General features: G+C 40.3%; 1 protein-coding gene across 2 annotated transcripts in view; it reads left to right on the top strand.

Moving 5' to 3' along the window:
• LOC110460910 overlaps positions 1 to 21,299 on the top strand; it is a 110,178-nt gene that overhangs the window by 36,336 nt on the left and 52,543 nt on the right. For both annotated transcript variants that reach the window (XM_021514121.1, XM_021514122.1), the window contains exons 12-24: positions 249 to 491; positions 1,191 to 1,475; positions 1,785 to 2,167; positions 7,170 to 7,319; positions 7,944 to 7,964; positions 9,327 to 9,896; positions 10,081 to 10,186; positions 10,675 to 10,920; positions 13,393 to 13,653; positions 15,036 to 15,242; positions 17,315 to 18,546; positions 19,124 to 19,215; positions 20,646 to 20,802. In XM_021514121.1, the coding sequence (XP_021369796.1) occupies positions 249 to 491; positions 1,191 to 1,475; positions 1,785 to 2,167; positions 7,170 to 7,319; positions 7,944 to 7,964; positions 9,327 to 9,896; positions 10,081 to 10,186; positions 10,675 to 10,920; positions 13,393 to 13,653; positions 15,036 to 15,242; positions 17,315 to 18,546; positions 19,124 to 19,215; positions 20,646 to 20,802 (3,953 nt within the window). The remainder of the gene's footprint in view (positions 1 to 248; positions 492 to 1,190; positions 1,476 to 1,784; positions 2,168 to 7,169; positions 7,320 to 7,943; positions 7,965 to 9,326; positions 9,897 to 10,080; positions 10,187 to 10,674; positions 10,921 to 13,392; positions 13,654 to 15,035; positions 15,243 to 17,314; positions 18,547 to 19,123; positions 19,216 to 20,645; positions 20,803 to 21,299) is intronic.

Raw genomic sequence — 21,299 nt, 5'->3', positions numbered from 1 at the left:
TCCTCTGTTTTAGGGACTATTTAATAAAAAGGCTAGATTCCCTCATCAGACCGAGATCATCAGAGTATAATATATATGTACTGTTGAGGTGTTACAGTACTCTGTCTGCAGCCTGTCTTTTTACCACTTTGAGGAAACTTGTCATGTATTGTGATGTAAAACAACCATTCAAGAAATAATTCCATTGTTTATAAATTATCTAAATAGACCTATATTTATTATATGTATTTACTTTTTTCTGTGGACAGTAAGTATGGTGAAGTGAATGAGTGTGTTCAAGAGTCCATGATGGGCTGCTCAACTTCGGCCAAGCTACGTCACGCCCATGTCTTGGAAATGTACCAGTCAGTGTACCAGTGGGCATGCCCTCTGATTCGTCCTGAGGTTCCAGACATACAGAGTTGTCTCCCTCACCTAGCTGAAGCCAGTCTGCAGTACTTTGGTGTGATACTGTCAAATGCTGGGAACCACAACATGAATGCAACCTGCAAGTAAGACAACTATGGACAGGAAGTATACACAAACAGTTTTACACAAACTGAAAAATAAATCAATGAGACGATGTCCATTAATCCAGTTTTGATTGAATGAAAAATGATACAAAAATACGTGTCAGTCATATCAACAGATCGTTTGTCATACACAACTTGCACAGCACTGATCACAATTGGAAGGTCATGATGTCAATGTCACAATTTGAAGGTCACGATGTCAATGTCACAATTGGAAGGTCTTGATGTCAATGTCACAATTGGAAGGTCATGATGTCAATGTCACAATTAGAAGGTCACGATGTTAATGTCACAATTGGAAGGTCATGATGTCAATGTCACAATTGGAAGGTCATTATATCAATGTCACAATTGGAAGGTCACGATGTCAATGTCACAATTGGAAGGTCATGATGTCAATGTCACAATACAGTGTATCCATGTAAATTAGAATTGGCATCTACGTACTGTTGATGCCTGCTAACAAAACCGACAAAAGTTGTATTTAATCCTTGGTTCACAAATTTGGAAATTTAAAAAGGAATGCAAATTCGGATAAATTGGTACCATATACATGTATGTTTGAATAAAATGTTAAAATTTGAAGTTGATTAAGATCTTGCTATAAAAACAGATAACTATATCATAACATTGTCTTACCAGAATTATACTCCAAATTCTTTCTATTTTATTGATTAGAGAACTAAGTCATGCACTGTCAGTGGTGCATGCCACAACGTTTAACTGCTCAGATGACCAGAAGGACGATGTTGGCGATTCCCTGAGTAGTTTGAGGCCACTAGTGGGTGACCTGTGTCCAGACATCACGAACATCCTTCATTGTAATAGCAACTCTTCATACCTAGTGGATGATCCCGAGACAGCAGAGATAACCCAGTCATGTTCTACAAAACCGATTTCATGTGATGTGGACACAGTATTGTCTTGTTTCGATGACAGGAGTAATGCGACCACTTTCTGTGGGTGAGCAACATTCCTTTATTGCCCTTTAAATAGTGAAACGTAATTATAATACCCCTGCAACAAAGTTGTTGGTATCTGTCTGTTGACACAACCCTGTTGGCACTACTCCTCCCGAAGTACTGCACCTATTTAAATGAATCTCTGAACAAATACCTCTTACATTGAGGGCATGTGAATAAAGTATATAGATTGGGGTTACCTCCCCATAAAATGTCCATCTCAATGTAAGTATAACAAGTATGATGGTGGTGATGCTCCTACTGGTAGAATGTAGGTGTTAATTAATGGCTATTTTGTGTCCTTCCTCAGAAATACAGCAGTGGCAGCATGTATATCAACTCGTATCAGCGGATGCCAGGACTCGGATATCTCTGTCGTTCATCAGTCATTGATGATGCTCTCTACAACAACTGCTATTGATACTGGTGAAGTCTGCGATTTCGATGTCACTTGGCCCTCCACCTATGATCCGGAGAGGGGAGCTGGAAACTGCACAAAACAGTTTTATGCTGGCCTGGAGGAAAAGTTTTTATTAGAAACCAAGCCAGACAACATGGTTCTGTGTGCCCTTTTCACTCGGTTAATGAATTGCATTGATGAGGAATCATCTACCCTTCCTCTTGTCCAACAGCACCTGGTACAGACACTTGGTAGCCAAATGAGCTCACAACTAACAGAGTTGTGCCAAGCTGGTAAGTTAGACTTACGATTATAAAGTGTTTTATTTTAGGTTATGTTTTTGCCTGTTGTAGCCATATTGGCTAGACAGTAGCTGGTAAGTCAGACTTACGATTATAAAGTGTTTTATTTTAGGTCATGTTTTTGCCTGTTGTAGCCATATTGGCTAGACAGTAGCTGGTAAGTCAGACTTACGATTATAAAGTGTGTTATTTTAGGTCATGTTTTTGCCTGTTGTAGCCATATTGGCCAGACAGTACAGCAGTATTTTATACAATAGTGCTGAGTACAAGAATCTAGAATATTTCAAGCCTATATCAGGTCTTTTATTCCAAAGATAATTTCATTCAAGACATATCTTGATGACAATTTTGTATTCCCATGACAATGATGTATACAAATTTCTTATAAGTAATTAACAGCATTTTTATCCAATGTAAGCACTGAATTTGAACAAACAGAGCTAGGTTGTTGTATACATATTACCTAAGTCAGTATATAGCTCTGAAGAAGTATAATAGTGACAATGTAAGTAAATCGTTAAATTTTTAGGCAGTTCACCCCTTTGTCAAGATGAACAAACAATGAATAATTACATAACAAGGAATACAATACAAAGAACAATAATTGTACAGTTATAGGGAAGACTGAATTCTAGCTCTGATGTTACAGTATATTGACCTCCACCTGGCTTGTAGTCAAGGGCTGTTTAGAATGAAGAATCCATCTTCAGGTGGTGTACTGAAATACATACCAACGTTGGTGGTAGTGACAGTGGTAGTGACTGTGGTAGTGACAGTGGTAGTGACAGTGGTAGTGACAGTGGTAGTGACTGTGGTAGTGACAGTAGTAGTGACAGTGGTAGTGACAGTGGTAATGACTGGTAGTGACAGTGGTGGTGACAGTGGTAGTGACTGTGGTAGTGAATGTGGTAGTGACAGTGGTAGTGACTGGTAGTGACAGTGGTAGTGACTGACAGTGGTGGTGACAGTGGTAGTGAATGTAGTAGTGACAGTGGTAGTGAATGTGGTAGTGACAGTGGTAGTGAGTGGTAGTGACAGTGGGAGTGACTGTGGTAGTGACAGTGGTAGTGACAGTGGATATATCAATGGTGACAGTGGTAGTGACAGTGGTAGTGACTGGTAGTGACAGTGGTGGTGACAGTGGTAGTGACAGTGGTAGTGACTGTGGTAGTGACTGGTAGTGACAGTGGTGGTGACAGTGGTAGTGACTGTAGTAGTGACAGTGGTAGTGACTGTGGTAGTGACTGTGGTAGTGACAGTGGGAGTGACAGTGGTAGTGACTGTGGTAGGGACAGTGGTAGTGACAGTGGTAGTGACTGGTAGTGACAGTAGTGGTGACTGTGGTAGTGACAGTGGATATATCAAAAGTAAATGCCAAGGTTGGTGGTAGTGACAGTGGTAGTGACTGTGGTAGGGACAGTGGTAGTGACAGTGGTAGTGACTGGTAGTGACAGGGGTAGTGACTGTGGTAGTGACAGTGGATATATCAAAAGTAAATACCAAGGTTGGTGGTACTGACAGTGGTAGTGGTAGTGACTGTGGTAGTGACAGTGGATATATCAAAAGTAAATGCCAAGGTTGGTGGTAGTGACAGTGGTAGTGACTGTGGTAGTGACTGGTAGTGACAGTGGTAGTGACTGGTAGTGACAGTGATAGTGACTGTGGTAGTGACAGTGGTAGTGACTGGTAGTGACTGTGGTAGTGACTGTGGTAGTGACAGTGGTAGTGACAGTGGTTGTGACAGTGGTAGTGACTGGTAGTGACAGTGGTAGTGACAGTGGATATATCAAGTAGTGACTGATGTAGTGACTGTGGTAGTGACAGTGGTAGTGACAGTGGTTGTGACAGTGGTAGTGACTGGTAGTGACAGTGGTGGTGACAGTGGTAGTGACTGGTAGTGACAGTGGTAGTGACTGGGAGTGACAGTAGTGGTGACTGTGGTAGTGACTGTGGTAGTGACAGTGGTAGTGACAGTGGTAGTGACTGGTAGTGACAGTAGTGGTGACTGTGGTAGTGACTGTGGTAGTGACAGTGGTAATGACAGTGGTAGTGACTGTGGTAGTGACAGTGGATATATCAAAAGTAAATACCAAGGTTGGTGGTAGTGACAGTGGTAGTGACTGATGTAGTGACTGTGGTAGTGACAGTGGTAGTGACAGTGGTAGTGACCGTGGTAGTGACAGTGGTAGTGACAGTGGTAGTGCCAGTGGTAGTGACTGGTAGTGACTGTGGTAGTGCCAGTGGTAGTGACTGTGGTAGTGACAGTGGTAGTGACTGGGAGTGACTGTGGTAGTGACTGTGGTAGTGACAGTGGTAATGACAGTGGTAGTGACTGAGGTAGTGACAGTGGTAGTGACAGTGGATATATCAAAAGTAAATACCAACGTTGATGGTAGTGACAGTGGTAGTGACTGTGGTAGTCAGTGGTAGTGACTGTGGGAGTGACAGTGGGAGTGACTGTGGTAGTGACTGGTAGTGACAGGGGTAGTGACTGTGGTAGTGACAGAGGTAGTGACTGTGGTAGTGACAGTGGTAGTGACCGTGGTAGTGACAGTGGTAGTGACAGTGGTAGTGACTGGGAGTGACAGTAGTGACAGTAGTGGTGACTGTGGTAGTGACTGTGGGAGTGACAGTGGTAGTGACAGTGGGAGTGACAGTGGTAGTGACTGGTAGTGACTGTGGTAGTGACAGTGTTAGTGACTGTGGTAGTGACAGTGGTAGTGACTGTCATAGTGACAGTGGTAGTGACAGTGGTGGTGACAGTGGTGGTGACTGTGGGAGTGACTGTGGTAGTGACAGTGGTAGTGACAGTGGCTATATCAAAAGTAAATACCAAGGTTGGTGGTAGTGACAGCGGTAGTGACTGGTAGTGACTGTGGTAGTGACAGTGGTAGGGACTGTGGTAGTGACAGTGGGAGTGACAGTGGTAGTGACTGGTAGTGACTGTGGGAGTGACAGTGGGAGTGACTGTGGTAGTGACTGGTAGTGACAGGGGTAGTGACTGTGGTAGTGACAGTGGTAGTGACTGGGAGTGACAGTAGTGACAGTAGTGGTGACTGTGGTAGTGACTGTGGTAGTGACAGTGGGAGTGACTGTGGTAGTGACTGGTAGTGACAGGGGTAGTGACTGTGGTAGTGACAGTGGTAGTGACCGTGGTAGTGACAGTGGTAGTGACTGGTAGTGACCGTGGTAGTGACTGTGGTAGTGACAGTAGTAGTGACAGTGGTAGTGACAGTGGTAGTGACAGTGAAAAGTAAATACCAAGGTTGGTGGTAGTGACAGTGGAAGTGACTGTGGTAGTGACTGTGGTAGTGACAGTGGTAGTGCCAGTGGTAGTGACTGTGGTAGTGACAGTGGTAGTGACAGCGGTAGTGACAGTGGTAGTGACTGGTAGTGACTGTGGAAGTGACAGTGGTAGTGACTGTGGTAGTGACAGTGGGAATGACAGTGGTAGTGACTGGTAGTGACAGTGGGAGTGACTGTGGTAGTGACAGTGGTAGTGACAGTGGGAGTGACAGTGGTAGTGACTGTGGTAGTGGCAGTGGTAGTGACTGGTAGTGACAGTGGTAGTGAAAGTGGTAGTGACTGTGGTAGTGACTGTGTTAGTGACAGTGGTAGTGACAGTGGTAGTGACTGGGAGTGACTGTGGTAGTGACTGTGGTAGTGACAGTTGTAGTGACAGTGGTGGTGACAGTGGTAGTGACAGTGATAGTGACTGTGGTAGTGACTGTGGTAGTGACAGTTGTAGTGACAGTGGTGGTGACAGTGGTAGTGACAGTGGTAGTGACTGTGGTAGTGACAGTGGTAGTGACTGTGATAGTGACAGTGGTAGTGACAGTGGTGGTGACAGTGGTGGTGACTGTGGTAGTGACTGTGGTAGTGACAGTGGTAGTGACTGTGATAGTGACAGTGGTAGTGACTGTGGTAGCGACTGGTAGTGACAGTGGTAGTGACTGGTAGTGACAGTGGTAGTGACAGTGGTAGTGACAGCGGTAGTGACAGTGGTAGTGACAGTGGTAGTGACAGTGGATATATCAAAAGTAAATACCAAGGATGGTGGTAGTGACTGTGGTAGTGACAGTGGTAGAGACTATGGTAGTGTCAGTGGTAGTGACAGTGGATATATCAAAAGTAAATACCAAGGTTGGTGGTAGTGACTGTGGTAGTGACAGTGGTAGTGACTGGTAGTGAAAGTGGTAGTGACTGTGGTGGTGACAGTGGTAGTGACAGTGGATATATCAAAAGTAAATACCAAGGTTGATGGTAGTGACAGTGGTAGTGACTGTGGTAGTGGCTGTGGTAGTTACTTATAGTGACAGTGGTAGTGACAGTGGTAGTGACTGTGGTAGTGACAGTGGTAGTGACAGTGGATATATCAAAAGTAAATACCAACGTTGATGGTAGTGACAGTGGTAGTGACTGTGGTAGTGACTGTGGTAGTTACTTATAGTGACAGTGGTAGTGACAGTGGTAGTGACTGTGGTAGTGACTGTGGTAGTGACTGTGGTTGTGACTGTGGTGGTGACAGTGGTAGTGACAGTGGTAGTGACTGGTAGTGACAGTGGTAGTGACTGTGGTAGTGACAGTGGTAGTGACTGTGGTAGTGACAGTGGTAGTGACAGTGGTAATATCAAAAATAAATGTAAAATCTAATGTGAAAAAACACAACATATTGGTCAATGGTGGATGAAACAACCTTGCAATCAACCATTTGGACTCAAATAAATTTAAGAAATAGGTAAATATGGAATAAAGAGACAGTAACCTGAGGCCTGAATGAATCGGAAATAATTTAGACCAATTAACAGAGGAAAACATGATTAAGAACAATTGTGTTGGTGAGGACAATTTTGTTTCTCAATTACAAACAGACAAGTTTGTTCATCCACAAACATTTTAAACTACTCCCACAAAAATAAATCCCCGTGACCTCACTTTACACCACCTTAATGAACCTTAAAGAAATAGACTCTGACTTGTGTTTGTGTTACAGCTGCTGTAAGTCCGTGCGAGGTGGGAGGTCCTCTGAAGGATGAGACTGGGGACGAGTACTACTGTGGACGTGGATCGTCCGGATTCTGTCCTGAAGGTTCCCGATGTGTTATCTCCCCCACTGATACATATGCTGTGTGCTGTGTTAAAGGTATATACCAATACATATATATATTACAAGCACTATAAGGTATACTAATAAAATAAACATCAATTCTAAGTAAAAACCAAATGTAGTTCCTATTGTCAAGATATCTTTTTTTGATCACTATATGACAGACTTGCTTTCACTAGGTATAGTATGCCTTGGGAAACTTATGGGATTCTTTCATTAAGGTCAAGGTCACAAGTTCAGGTCAAATTTAAGATTTTTGGTTTGTTATTTCTTGTCACAAAATATATATATATGGGTATAAGACAGTGTGCTGTAAAGCTGTTTCCAGATCATCATTCAGATATAAAGTTCAAATATCAAATTGTATTTTTAAGAATAAAATCTTCAATATTGTATAATTCTAAAGGATATTGAATATGCCAAATGGTATTCAAACAACTTCTTCTGATGAACAATGAAGCGCAGAGTAATGGTAATTGATACTTAGCTTGTTGGGATGAATGAATATGAAGTTTGCTGAAATAGATGACCTTATCCCACATTTTATCAACTCCTGTTCAAATTCTAGTTGGCCTTACAGGACTGTCCCTTTATGTTTTTATTTGTTTATATTGTAATCATTTGTTTTAGTTTCAACTTTTTTCTCTCTCTAATTTTCAGTCAAAAATTCAACAGAAAAAGGTAAGATCTGGAATGTAGCAACCTCAAGGTAATAGGAGTGTATTGATAAACGGAAATAGGAAGTATATCCCTAGTTGAAAATCCAATGTACATAATGTAGGGAGACAGTATCACAATTTCCGCATATTCTGATGTTTAATATTAAACTGGTGAATATTGTATGTTTATTATTGACAGAAAAGTGTGTTCTCTCAATATTAAAGTATTTCAAAGCAATCCAGGCATTAATTCAGTTGTTTTTTATCAATGAGTCACATGTGTCCATTTTTCTATACTTCAGGAAACCGGCTACCCATTTCACTACTATGAAGTTTTTCAAGAAAGATAACTCATACATGCAATTACTATGTGTACATGGTTTTATTATAAAATGTCACTTTTTAATCGTTTATAGATAATTAATTTTACACAATTTCAGCATTTATTAAATTGATATACATTAATGCAATACTAATCTATGTCATTTTAATTTTTATTGACATTATTTTGCAAAAAATTGTGTCTTCCAAATTCACCCCTTTTTACATAAATTTCCCTTAAAATCCTTAAAATTCTGACAACCTATATTTTTTTTTGTGGCAGAAATATTTCTTTTCTTCAAAGCAAAATGACTACAAAATTTGAAGAAATTCTACTGAGAAATGGTGACACAATCCTTACCTTAAACTGCATTAGAGAATATGTCATTGTTCACAAAACAATTTGTCCTTTTAATAATTTACTGTCTTACAGGTGAGCATATCCAGGCTGTTTGTGAACTTACTTGTATTGTATCTTTAATGCATTTAGTTAAATTACTTTAAATTATAAAACATGTCACAGCTATTACTACTGTTAAGTATGTTGTATATACATGTATATAGGTGTGTGTATCACTGATTGCACCGTTTCTGATTCAATTAGATGTTATTCCCCTTATCTTAATATCAGTAGAGCATTCAGGACTAGTACTATGAAGTCCAGGTTCGACTCCAAAAGAAAGCACCTAGAAAATCAAATGTTAGCTTAATTACGTAATGAAAGGGTATTTTCCATCAGTTTATTAGATATGTAATTAAGTACAGTAAAACCCCGCCAACTGGAACTCGTAGGGTTCAGATCAATAGTTTGAGAAATACATGGTATTCAACGAATCCGAGGTTCGACTGACATCTTTGTATGTGACATATTAAAATGAAAAATAAAAGAATATTTTTTTTTTTAAATTTCTTGGTTTGCTACTTATAACTAATTTATGGATGACTTGTCATATTAATGAGAGAAAAAATTGCAAACAAAGTCTGATTGCATATATGAATGGATTGAGTGATGGTTTTTCTAACAAACTGAACATTGTTTTAATACACAATGCTTTATTTACAGACTGTGGTTCAGCCCCAGCAGATCTTGTGTTCCTAGTGGATGAGTCTAGTAGCATTGGTGCCACTGATTTCCAGATTCAGAAAGATTTCGTGAAAAACCTTATTAACAACCCGATCATAGCTGACAATGTAAAAACAGGGGTAATGCAGGTCGCACTAGTAACATTTTCTAGAAATCCCATCAAAAGGTTTGGATTGAATACTTACAACAATACACAAGACATGGACAAAACCATTGACGATATTATCTATGATAAATCAGGAACTGAAATTGAAAAGGGTTTGAAGTTTGTGCGAGAAGTTGCCCTGTCTGAAGCAGAAGGAGCACGCTCTGCAGCTCCCAAAATTGTAATTCTGATAACGGATGGTTCTTCCAATGACAACTCTGTGTCCGAGGCAAATAAACTCCGTGACATGTTTGTTACCCTGCTTGTGATTGGAGTTGGCAATGTTGATGATGATCAGTTGTCAGCTATTGCAGGCGATGACACATTCAAGTTTACAGTTGCTGATTTCTCCGAACTAAGTGGTATTGCTGAACAGTTTGTGGCATCCCTCCCTTGTCCTGAAGGTTGGTGGCCTCTGCTTCATTTTCTTTATTTCTGCTTCTTTTGCAATTTTCTTGACTTAAACTATTATAATGCGAAAATATTCATGTAAAGTTCTTCATATCCGTCCAGTTCCGCTACATATGATAGTCTACTCACTTCCTGTTTTGAAGCTACATGATAATCTATTTACTTCCCGTGTTACAGAGCCACTGACCTGTCGTCTGTCTGAAGCTGAAGAATGTTACAAAGGCCAGGCCAAGTCCCTACTGACTGGCCTTTACCCCATAGGGGCTAGGGCTTCTGTCTGCAGGTACATATACATTTACAGTACAGTAACAGTACAGCAGGGCAGACTTGTAGAGGCAGAATAAAAAAAATATCAACAAGGTTCCTCCCAAAGTAAACTACAGAAAAAAGAAAAACAGAAAAAAAATGATGAGTTTTGTTATGTGTATGATTGTAAAAAGCTATCAAGAAGTCAGAAAAATGTAGCTTTGAAGTTTCATAACACCTTAAATTGTTGTGATTTTACCATCAAAATAATAGAAGGGGTCATTCTGGTGTGCCAGCTAGTCACTTTAATTATACTAGTCAAGATCATTGTAGCTATAGATGTGATTATAAGGTAAGGATGATGTTATATACTTTCTTGTGCAGACGTAACTATTTTCACTTAAAGTAATATGTTTAGTGTAGCCTGAATAATATTGTAACATGTTTCAAATTATAAATTGAGAGATGTATAAAGTCAGGTTATAGTAGTGTGATGTGTCAGCTAAAATCAGTTATTTTAAACAGCAACACCGAAGGGTACGCAGAATGTGTGAGCACTTTGACAGTTACTTGTTCTTCGGAGAAACGGCAGAAGTTCCTGCAGGTGTCTGACTGGACAAAGAAGCTGGTCAAGACTCAGGCCATCTGTGATCAACCAGAGGATGACAAACCGAAATACTGTCGTCAGGAGGAAGCTGCACGCTGTTTAGCTGCCATGTCTAAAACCATTGCTCGCTATCAACATACACCATTACGGACAGCCATCTGCTCGTAAGTTTCTAAATCAGCACACCCATATGGAAAACCCTCTACTTGTAAGGTTGATTAACACGTACCCATATGGACAACCCTCCACTTGTAAGGTTGATTAACACGTACCCATATGGACACCCCTCTACTTGTAAGGTTGATTAACACGTACCCATATGGACACCCCTCTACTTGTAAGGTTGATTAACACGTACCCATATGGACAACCCTCCACTTGTAAGGTTGATTAACACGTACCCATATGGACAACCCTCTACTTGTAAGGTTTATTAACACAAACCCATATGGACAACCCTCTACTTGTAAGGTTGATTAACATGTACCCATATGGACAACCCTCTACTTGTAAGGTTGATTCACACGTACCCATATGGACAACCCTCTGTAGTAGGGGAGGGTTTTTGGGTGCAAAATATATTGAGTATAAGTTTAATTTATTCCGTGGCAATACACTGCCTGGAGCTAGTGCATGCAGTAAGTAACTTACCTGTTTTTATTCGTTAGAAAGTATTGAACTCTGACGTTGTCAGGTCATTTCTGGGTGACTGGAGTTGACCCTCTCGTGTGGTGTATCGACTGGATAGTCGACCACATGCCACAGATAGTTTTGCACGAGCGCGTGCATTTCGGGTGGGTGGGCTAGTGTATAAATACAGTCGTTGCCTGGGAATAATCAGGCAGTCGAACGGATTTGTTTCCGGAGGTGTGCCACAATATACTCCAGGTATATAGCCGATAGCTTAGCACCAGGCGGGTGGTCGTAGGCGATTTCAAGCCTATGTAGGAACTAGACCCAGGGGCGAGTTCGTGTGCGAATGTAGTGTGGAAGTGTTAGTGCCAGTAACCATCATCTGTAAATATCTCATTCTCGTATGAATAAATATTGTTAACAGTTTATTTGGATTATCTCTTCTTTAGCCAACATGTTTCGTAAGTTGTGACCTACCGAACCTGGGTTGACAACATAGGGCGATGCGGGACTCGGGGACACACTAAATACCGATTAAGTGCGTGAACTGCCCGGAGCCCCGACTCGTCCTATTACACCTCTACTTGTAAGGTTGATTAACACATACCCATATGGACAACCCTTTACTTGTAAGGTTGATAAACACATACCCATATGGACAACCCTCTACTTGTAAGGTTGATTAACAAAAACCCATATGGACAACCCTCTCCTTGTAAGGTTGATTAACACGTACGTACCCATATGGACAACCCTCTACTTGTAAGGTTGATTAACATGTACCCATATGGACAACCCTCTACTTGTAAGGTTGATTAACACATACCCATATGGACAACCCTCTAATTGTAAGGCTGATTAACACGGACCCATATGGACAACCCTCTACTTGTAAGATTGAATATTTACATTTGCATAGCATTGCCACTATATAGCCTCTTTGAAAAATGTGTCGTTGATGGGACTTTAATTACCATGCAGCACGAGACACAATTCTTAGCGTATTATTACAACACTGACCGTAACTACAATAAACATGACGGCTGCTGAAATATCGCTGGGCATTGTGAGACTTGACAATGTCATTGTAAATTTATGTGCAAAATAAAAATGAAATAAAAAATACTTTTATTACAACAAAAACAAGACCAAGGTCTGCAATATCGTTCAAAATGCACATCGGTTGAATTCACCAATGCCGGCAATAGAAACAATTTTAACGCTGATGCAATTTATCAGAAATATTGTCTGTTACACTGCACTGATCAACAGGGGTTCATTACAAATGTCTGAAATACACATATTCTATAGAGACACTGACACATATGTTACAGACCTACTGATATGAGTCACTCACAGTACATAAACATTTCAGACATTTGTAACGAACCGCTGTGCTCCGTCGCAAGATTACTCACTTCAAACGCTATCAGTTTCACGCGTCTCGCAGCCACGGTTTCCTGACACAGCTTTGCAAGCAAACAAATCATAATGCGCGCTGTGTCATTCAAATAGATCATAAATACCATACAAAAACAGTTCAATGCTTAATTAACATGTACCCATATAGACAACCCTCTACTTTTAAGGTTGATTAACATGTTACCATACAGACAACCCTCTACTTGTAAGATTCGTTGATTAACATGTACCCATATAGACAACCCTACACTTTTAAGGTTGATTAACATGTTACCATGCGGACAACCCTCTACTTGTAAGATTGATTAACATGTACCCATATAGACAACCCTATACTTTTAAGGTTGATTCACACATACCTACATGTATATGGACAACCATCTACTTATAAGGTTGATTAACATGTACCCATAGAAATAACTGTCTACTTTGCCTTATACCAAACTTTCAATATCTCTGCTGAGATTTCTGTCTGCATACATCACACATGAGGGATAGATTCTTCTTTAAATATCAAAGTTAATCAAACTTGCTATGTTATTTAATACATACTCATTGACTATCACAATCGTTTATTACAGACAAATCCTAACAACAGAGACCTGTGTATTAAAGAGCATAAAAGACTGTGATGAGGAGAAGCATCAGAGTGTTTTGCAGGCATACCAGGACATGACCACACTGGCCCGTCTGGCTTGTGTGGCCCCCCAGACCCCTAAACCAAAGCTACCAGACTGCGACGACGAGGGTCAGATGTGTGATGACATTGAGGCTCTCAACTGCATGGTATCTGCACATACCAAGCTTGTGGCCTCCAAGGGAAACAAAGAAACTATCTGCAAGTTAGTTTACAATTAACATGGTCTCGTGAAGGTCACAGCATTGTCACAAGTCGCAAGTTATGTGACAAGATCACAGGTCACAATGATTATATGGTAGAAATAACTCTATTCATGACTTAATGTTTTTCCTTCAAGCATCGAAAGAGTGGAATAAAATGTCCACTAGTGCTGCACTATCAGGAATACATGGTCTTTGTTATGGATTTATCAGAAAGTAGAATAACGTCAACTCTGGATCATGGAATTACTTCCACCCCTGTTCTGTTTTTAAATTAAACAACAGCAGGACACCACATTTGTTCAGTAAAAGAATTTTAACTTCAGATGAATTACATTTTGTAGACTGCATAGTTGACAACCACTTTAATTTGTTTGTGATGTGTAAGACATCCTGTAAACTTCACAATGTAAATAGCTTAGGATATTTTGTCAGTATTTCTAATAAAATCTGACAGGGTAATTGAAAAATAATTTGATTGAGGCCTGTTATGATCGAGAAGAAGTTATAATTTAACCTGAAAAGCTTGTTTAGTACACATGTTAATAGTTTTCATGGTTGCAAAAATCCTAACATAACCACAAAAGATATATGAACAATTTGTCTCATCTTCAAACATTCATATACTGGTAGGCTGCCAAGTTTGTATCAATATTACTGTATGTGTATACTGTTATAACTATACATGACAGTGTTACTACAATTTAGGGGGGACTTCATCACAACATAGTCAAGCGTTACCAATAAGACGGTTTTTGAAGGGTTTTATTTGGTCTACTAGGTGCTTGAGTATGTTGTGATTAAGTCCCCCCTAATTATATTTAGTTCCTCTTTAATCGCCCGGCATACTATTAGTTACACGGATTTTTGGCAGGGTATAGGCCGAAGGAAATACGAAATCCTGTAGGGTCATACCATCCCGTATACCCTGCCAAAAAACTGTGTAACAAATTTATTACCCCTTTGAGTCTTTTCAGTATGCGAAGCGAAACGTTTTGCCATTTTGTAAACAGCGAAGCAGACGACGAATGCCAGTTGTACTGTTGCCCGGCCGCAAGATACAAAGACACGTGACCCGTATACCCCTTGTAAAATCACGTAATTCCACCGTATTACTGCTGAGAATCACATGACATGACCGTATACCCCCTGATATTTTCGTATACCCCCCGAGATTTACGAATGCGGTTTGGTACACTGTAGTTTTTAACCAATCAGATTCCTAGATTTTTCTCAAACGGGTAATAACTCTTGGTATCCGCACTCACAGCGAAGTACCAACCACAATACCTTTACCTGACGTTGGCTCTACACCTTTGAAGTTTAGTACAATATTTTGAGTGTTGTTATGGTGTTACTACACGGGAGTTATTTGTGGTTTCAGTGCTCTTGTTGATGCCAAACATTGTGTGAGGCGTCAGATAGCTGGCTGTGAAGCGCGTGAGAAGACAATCATCCATGCGATGTATGAAAAGCTGGTTAGTCGTAAGGGCCGCACGTGTCCAGAAATATACTGTGAACGATGTGCAGCTCTTCAGTGCATCGAGGATCTCAGTACGATGATTAAGAAGGGAGAGAAAGAAATGTGCAAGTATGTCCCCATGTGTCCCTCCTAACATTACCATGTCCCCATGGCCTTACTGTGTCCCGTCTAACCATGTTCCCATGTGTTCCATCTAACCATGTCCTCATGTGTCCCTCCTAACATTACCATGTCCCCATGGCCTTACTGTGTCCCTTCTAACCATGTCCCCATGTGTTCCTGCTAACATTACCATGTCTCCTTGGCCTTACTGTGTCCCGTCTAACCATGTCCCCATGTATTCCCTCTAACCATGTCCCCATGTTTCCCTGCTAACATTACCATGTCCCCTTGGCCTTACTGTGTCCCGTCTAACCATGTACCCATGTATTCCATCTAACCATGTCCCCATCTGTCCCTGCTAACATTAGCATGTCCCCATGGCCTTACCGTGTCCCGTCTAACCATGTTCCCATGTGTTCCATCTAACCATGTCCTCATGTCTCCCTGTTAACATTACCATGTCCCCATGCCCTTACTGTGTCCCTTCTAACCATGTCCCCATGTACCACTGCTAACATTACCATGTCACCATGGCCTTACTGTGTCCAGTCTATCCATGTCCCCATGTGTCCCTGCTAACATTGCCAGGTCCCCATGTGTTCCATCTAACCTTGTCCCCATGTGTCCCTGCTTACATTACCATGTCCCCATGCCCTTACTGTGTCCCTTCTATCCATGTCCCCATGTGTCCCTCCTACATTACCATGTCTCCATGGACTTACTGTGTCCCGTCTAACGATGTCCCCATGTATTCCATCTATCCATGTCCCCATGTGTCCCTTCTAACATTACCATGTCTCCATGACCTTACTGTGTCCCGTCTAACGATGTCCCCATGTATTCCATCTAACCATGTCCCCATATATCCCTGCTAACATTACCCTGTCTCCATGGCCTTACTGTGGCCCGTCTAACCATGTCCCCATCTATCCCTGCTAACATTGCCATGTCTCCTTGGCCTTACTGCGTCCCGTCTAACCATGTCCGCATGTATCCCTGCTAACATTCCCATGTCCCCATGACCTTACTGTGTCCAGTCTAACCATGTCCCCATGTGTTCCATCTAACATTACCATGTCTCCATGGCCTTACTGTGTCCCGTCTAACCATGTCCCCATGTGTCCCTGCTAACATTACCATGTCCCCATGTGTTCCATCTAACCATGTCCCCATGTGTCCCTGCTAACATTACCATGTCTCCATGGCCTTACTGTGTCCCGTCTAACCATGTCCCCTGTGTCCACATTGTCATTGATTGGTTTGTAATTAGTGGACGGATATAATGGTTTCTCCCACTCTTCCCCCTTTTTGAACACTTATATTTGTTTGATATCATCTGGAATCTTAAGTATCAATAGTACCACTACTAACAGTAAGTTGCTGATATTAACTTCTAGCTACTGAAGATTTTGAAAAAATGTCACACTTAAATGTTATATCTGTATGGTGTGTAGATGGGTAAACTTTTACACTTAAGGTAAAGCGTACTACTACATCAGTTATAATGGCGAAATAGAGCGCCACTCCGAGTTGTTTAATTGGGGATTATTTTCCTTTCAACATAGAGGACGAAACAAATAAAACAGTCTTTCTGGCTTAGAGTAACTTCCCCTGTCAAGTTTTTCAGAGGCTTTACAGTCCATAGATTGATGTACATTTATTTTGATGGTGTGTATTTATAATTCCTGTACGGAAACATCGGTTAAGTGTAGACTTTGAAATGTCGAGGTCCTCTGTTTGACCACTGCAGTTTTTCCCTTTTGTAATTTTTTATTTCTGTTTTTAAACATTCACATTTTGGAACAACTGTAATTTTGTTAAATGCCTCACAGCACCTTATTTTTATTGAATACTTCTTTTGAAAGGGGCTTAAATAAATATCACAGTAGCGACAATAGTAATAATATAGTTTAACTAGCTGATACCCTTTACCTTAAATTGTTTGATTTTAATGGTGAATAGTTATAATTTTTACATTGAAACTGTTTAATTTCCATGGTGTATATAAGAAAAATTTCACAATGAGGTTGCTATATTTCCATGTTGTTCATACAAGTCAATCGTCCTTATTTTCCAAGCATGATTGAGAGTACAAAAAGATGTGTACGGGAGAGAGCCCAACATTGCTCCGGAGAGGAGCAAAAGAAAATCTATGCCAAGCTGGATTATGTTGTAATGATGACATCGTCTCAATGTGAGAGAGTGGCCATGCATTGCATCACTGCCTTCAACTCAGCTTCCTTGGAGATAATAAAGTACAATCAGCCAAGCAAATCAACAGATAGTAGTAATATCAGCAAACAGTCTGGTAATCACAGTGGCGGCTCTAAGGCTAGTGGTGACAGCGGTTCTAAGGCTAGCAAAGGCAGTAAGGAAAGTGGAAGCCAATCTCAAGATCCTAGAAAGAAAAGAAGTGCTAAGACTTCTGGATCACAATCTGCAGCTAATTCAGCATCTACCTCAGGATCTAACTCGGGTAGTAACTCTGGAGAAGGGTCCAATACTGACTCTGGTATGTCTGGAACAAGTCGTCAACATTCGGCTGAAGTTGATGAAGACGAGATTATATGTGATGATCAACTTGACAGCGATTATATGTTGGACATATCCTGGTCAGTAGATCTGGATACATGTAGTATGGATGATACTGGGTCAGCTGAAAGTGGAAGCAAATCTAGAAATAGTGGCAGCAAGTCAGGGACAAGTTGTGAAAAATCAGCTCCGAGTTCAGGTAGTAATTCTGCAGGAAGACCATCTGCAAGCAGTGAGTCACGAAGTGGCAGTGCACAATCTGCAGGAAGTGCACCTGCAAGTGGTGAGAAAAGAAGTGGCAGTGCACAATCTGCAGGAAGTGAACCTGCAAGTGGTGAGTCACGAAGTGGCAGTGCTCAATCTGCAGGAAGTGCACCTGCAAGTGGTAAGAAAAGAAGTGGCAGTGCACAATCTGCAGGAAGTGCACCTGCAAGTGGTGAGTCACGAAGTGGCAGTGCTCAATCTGCAGGAAGTGCATCTGCAAGTGGTGAGTCACAAAGTGGAAGTGCTCAATCTGCAGGAAGTGCACCTGCAAGTGGTGAGTCACAAAGTGGAAGTGCTAGCACATCTAATGAGAATTCTAATGAGAGCAATGAGAATTCTAGAGGCAGTGGTGAAGCCAAGATGTGTATGAGCCGTTTAGCATGGATGTGTAAGAAGGCCCGCATGAGCTGGGAGTGTGCCCAGGAATCCTTGCTGATCTTACCAGCAGACAGACAGCAGGTACTGAGACAGGCTCTTTCAGGGGTGTGGGCATCCGTCCAGTACAGATGTGCAGGTAAGACACGCACAAATTCACACATGTGCACAAGTAAATGTAAGCCTAGTATCGTAATCATACATATAACATGTTTGATGTCATTTTCGTAAAATAATTTCTCTCAAGAGAAAAAAATTGGTGTCTTAACCTTCTGTCTCACTTCAGAAAAATCCCTTAGACCTATGAAAAATCCTTTTTTTATTGATGTTTATATATTCCTTTTTATTAAAAATGGATGTGACAGATGGAAATAATTTATCCTCTTTGAGATTACAAAAGGGGGAGAGCCCAAAAGTTTGGTTAAAATGTATTATCATATTCTACAGAATTGGATACACTTGAATTTAAAATAATGGTGTACATTTGTAGGATATCAACCATGACGTATGTAACCTTTTTATCAGTATCTGTTTTTCTTGAATTTCTAGTTGATTCATTGTAGAATAATATATGTTGCTTAATTAGTACATATATGTTTAAGTGCAATTAAATGCAGGGTCAGGGGATTTAATGGTTTATATTATTTTGATCATTTATTTTATATGATAATGAGACTTATTTCTGTTCTGATAAAAGATTTTATATTGTGCCACAGCTTCAAAATTGCAGTGTTTTAGCTGTCAGAAGGACGACTCTAATGAGCAGTGTAATGCCAGAGCTGTTGATACATGTGCCGCTAACAAACAGGTACATAAGTAATCAGTTTTGTCTGTCATGTCGTTCATAAAAAGTTTTTACTTTAAACATATTTTTAGCCACCATCATCAGATGATGGCCTTTTCAAATTGATTTTCCTTTGTATAGTGATGTTGTATATCATCCATCCTTAAGCAATTCTAGGTGTCACTTCTTTTCAACTGGACAATTCCTTCTCAAAATGTCTGATGTTGGATTCTCTAATAGTTCTTAGTGTATATTACAAACATTTTTATTCAGACTAATTTAGACTGATTGGAAAAAACAGACAGTCTCGATCTGATTGAAACACGCACAACAAAGGGATGGTACCCAATTTCGGCTTTGACCGTTCCACTTTTTCTATTGCTATTTACCAAGAAGCACTTGACAGATGTTTTGAAAGATGTATGTTTGTTTCCCTCTGTAATAATTTGTTTGTTTCATTTTGATACTGATAGAAAAAACAAGATGGCTGCCAGGTGGCCGCTTCTGAATTTAATGTTTAAAGTTTGTTATCACTATTTCTCAGAAATTACAGATCTTTCTAAAATTTCATATGTAGGTTATTTCTATTTCCTAGTTTTGCATATTTTAGTTTTAGCTCCAGATCTAGACTTCTTTATAAGAATATGGTTGCCAGAAATAGAAAATATCTTCCTTGATTCATATTTCACGTACACTATTCTAGTAAAAGGGGTTAAACAACAACCTCACTTTGAAAGAACTATAATGTCAAACACAGCAGCATGAAGTTTTGATTTAAAGTTACCACACAATGCTTTGACACATTCACCCCTGAAGACACATTTGAACTCTTCCAATTCAAAGGTTGGAAAAGTTCACTATGAAATTTCAGGGGTGAAGGAGTTAACTGTTGACATGACTGTCAGTTATAGAGACCATAACTTACACAAATAACCAATGTAAATCTTATGGTGGTGGGTGCCATGATCACTAGCAGACTTTTGTATTGACCAAATATCTACAAGGGATTATAGGCTAAAGCTAGTTACAACTCATGAAGGCATCTTCTCCCAACATTTGACGTACAAGTGATTCCATAGGGAGACAGTTACAAATGATTTAGGAAGAAAGTTGAAACTGACATTCTGTAAATGAAAATTGTAATACAAGGAATTGATAGCTTCCACTGGATCTAATTATAATTAAAATATTTGATATACGAGATATTATGTCTAAATATTATCCTAATTTACTGATAAAGTTTGGTTTTCATCTCTATAAGCAATAGTAATCTCAAAGTTGATTTGTATATTTCAGTTGTTTATATTGTAAAACATTTTCTGTATGCACATTTATATTACCCCACATGATATATAGATGCTCAAATAATGAATGATAAATTGAAATCTTTAACCTGTACATGTAAGCAAATTGTATTGTAGAGATTTAATTGTTAAATTGTATATTATAATTAGGCTTGTGAAACAGTCGTGGACTTTGGTGCCAAAGTTATCACAAAGGGCTGTGTTAACCCTGACTCGTGCCAGTCCCAGTGTACAGGAAACGGCAACAAGTGTTCCTACTGTTGTCATGGTAGCCTGTGCAATCAACCGTGGGACAGTGTCATCACTGGTAAGTCGCTACAGTTGTAGTCAGTACCCAAAGGGTTTACTGAGTGATAACTTCTGATGGTCTGCAGTCAGTGCACATAGGGTTTTCTGAGTGATAACTTCTGATGGTCTGCAGTCAGTGCACATAGGGTTTTCTGAGTGATAACTTCTGATGGTCTGCAGTCAGTGCACATAGGGTTTTCTGAGTGATAACTTCTGATGGTCTGCAGTCAGTGCACATAGGGTTTTCTGAGTGATAACTTCTGATGGTCTGCAGTCAGTGCACATAGGGTTTTCTGAGTGATAACTTCTGATGGTCTGCAGTCAGTGCACATAGGGTTTTCTGAGTGATAACTTCTGATGGTCTGCAGTCAGTGCACATAGGGTTTTCTGAGTGATAACTTCTGATGGTCTGCAGTCAGTGCACATAGGGTTTTCTGAGTGATAACTTCTGATGGTCTGCAGTCAGTGCACATAGGGTTTTCTGAGTGATAACTTCTGATGGTCTGCAGTCAGTGC

This window comes from Mizuhopecten yessoensis, unplaced genomic scaffold, assembly GCF_002113885.1.
Source record: "Mizuhopecten yessoensis strain PY_sf001 unplaced genomic scaffold, ASM211388v2 scaffold10521, whole genome shotgun sequence".
NCBI lineage: Eukaryota > Metazoa > Mollusca > Bivalvia > Pectinida > Pectinidae > Mizuhopecten > Mizuhopecten yessoensis.
This window is presented reverse-complemented; position numbering and strand designations above follow the sequence as displayed.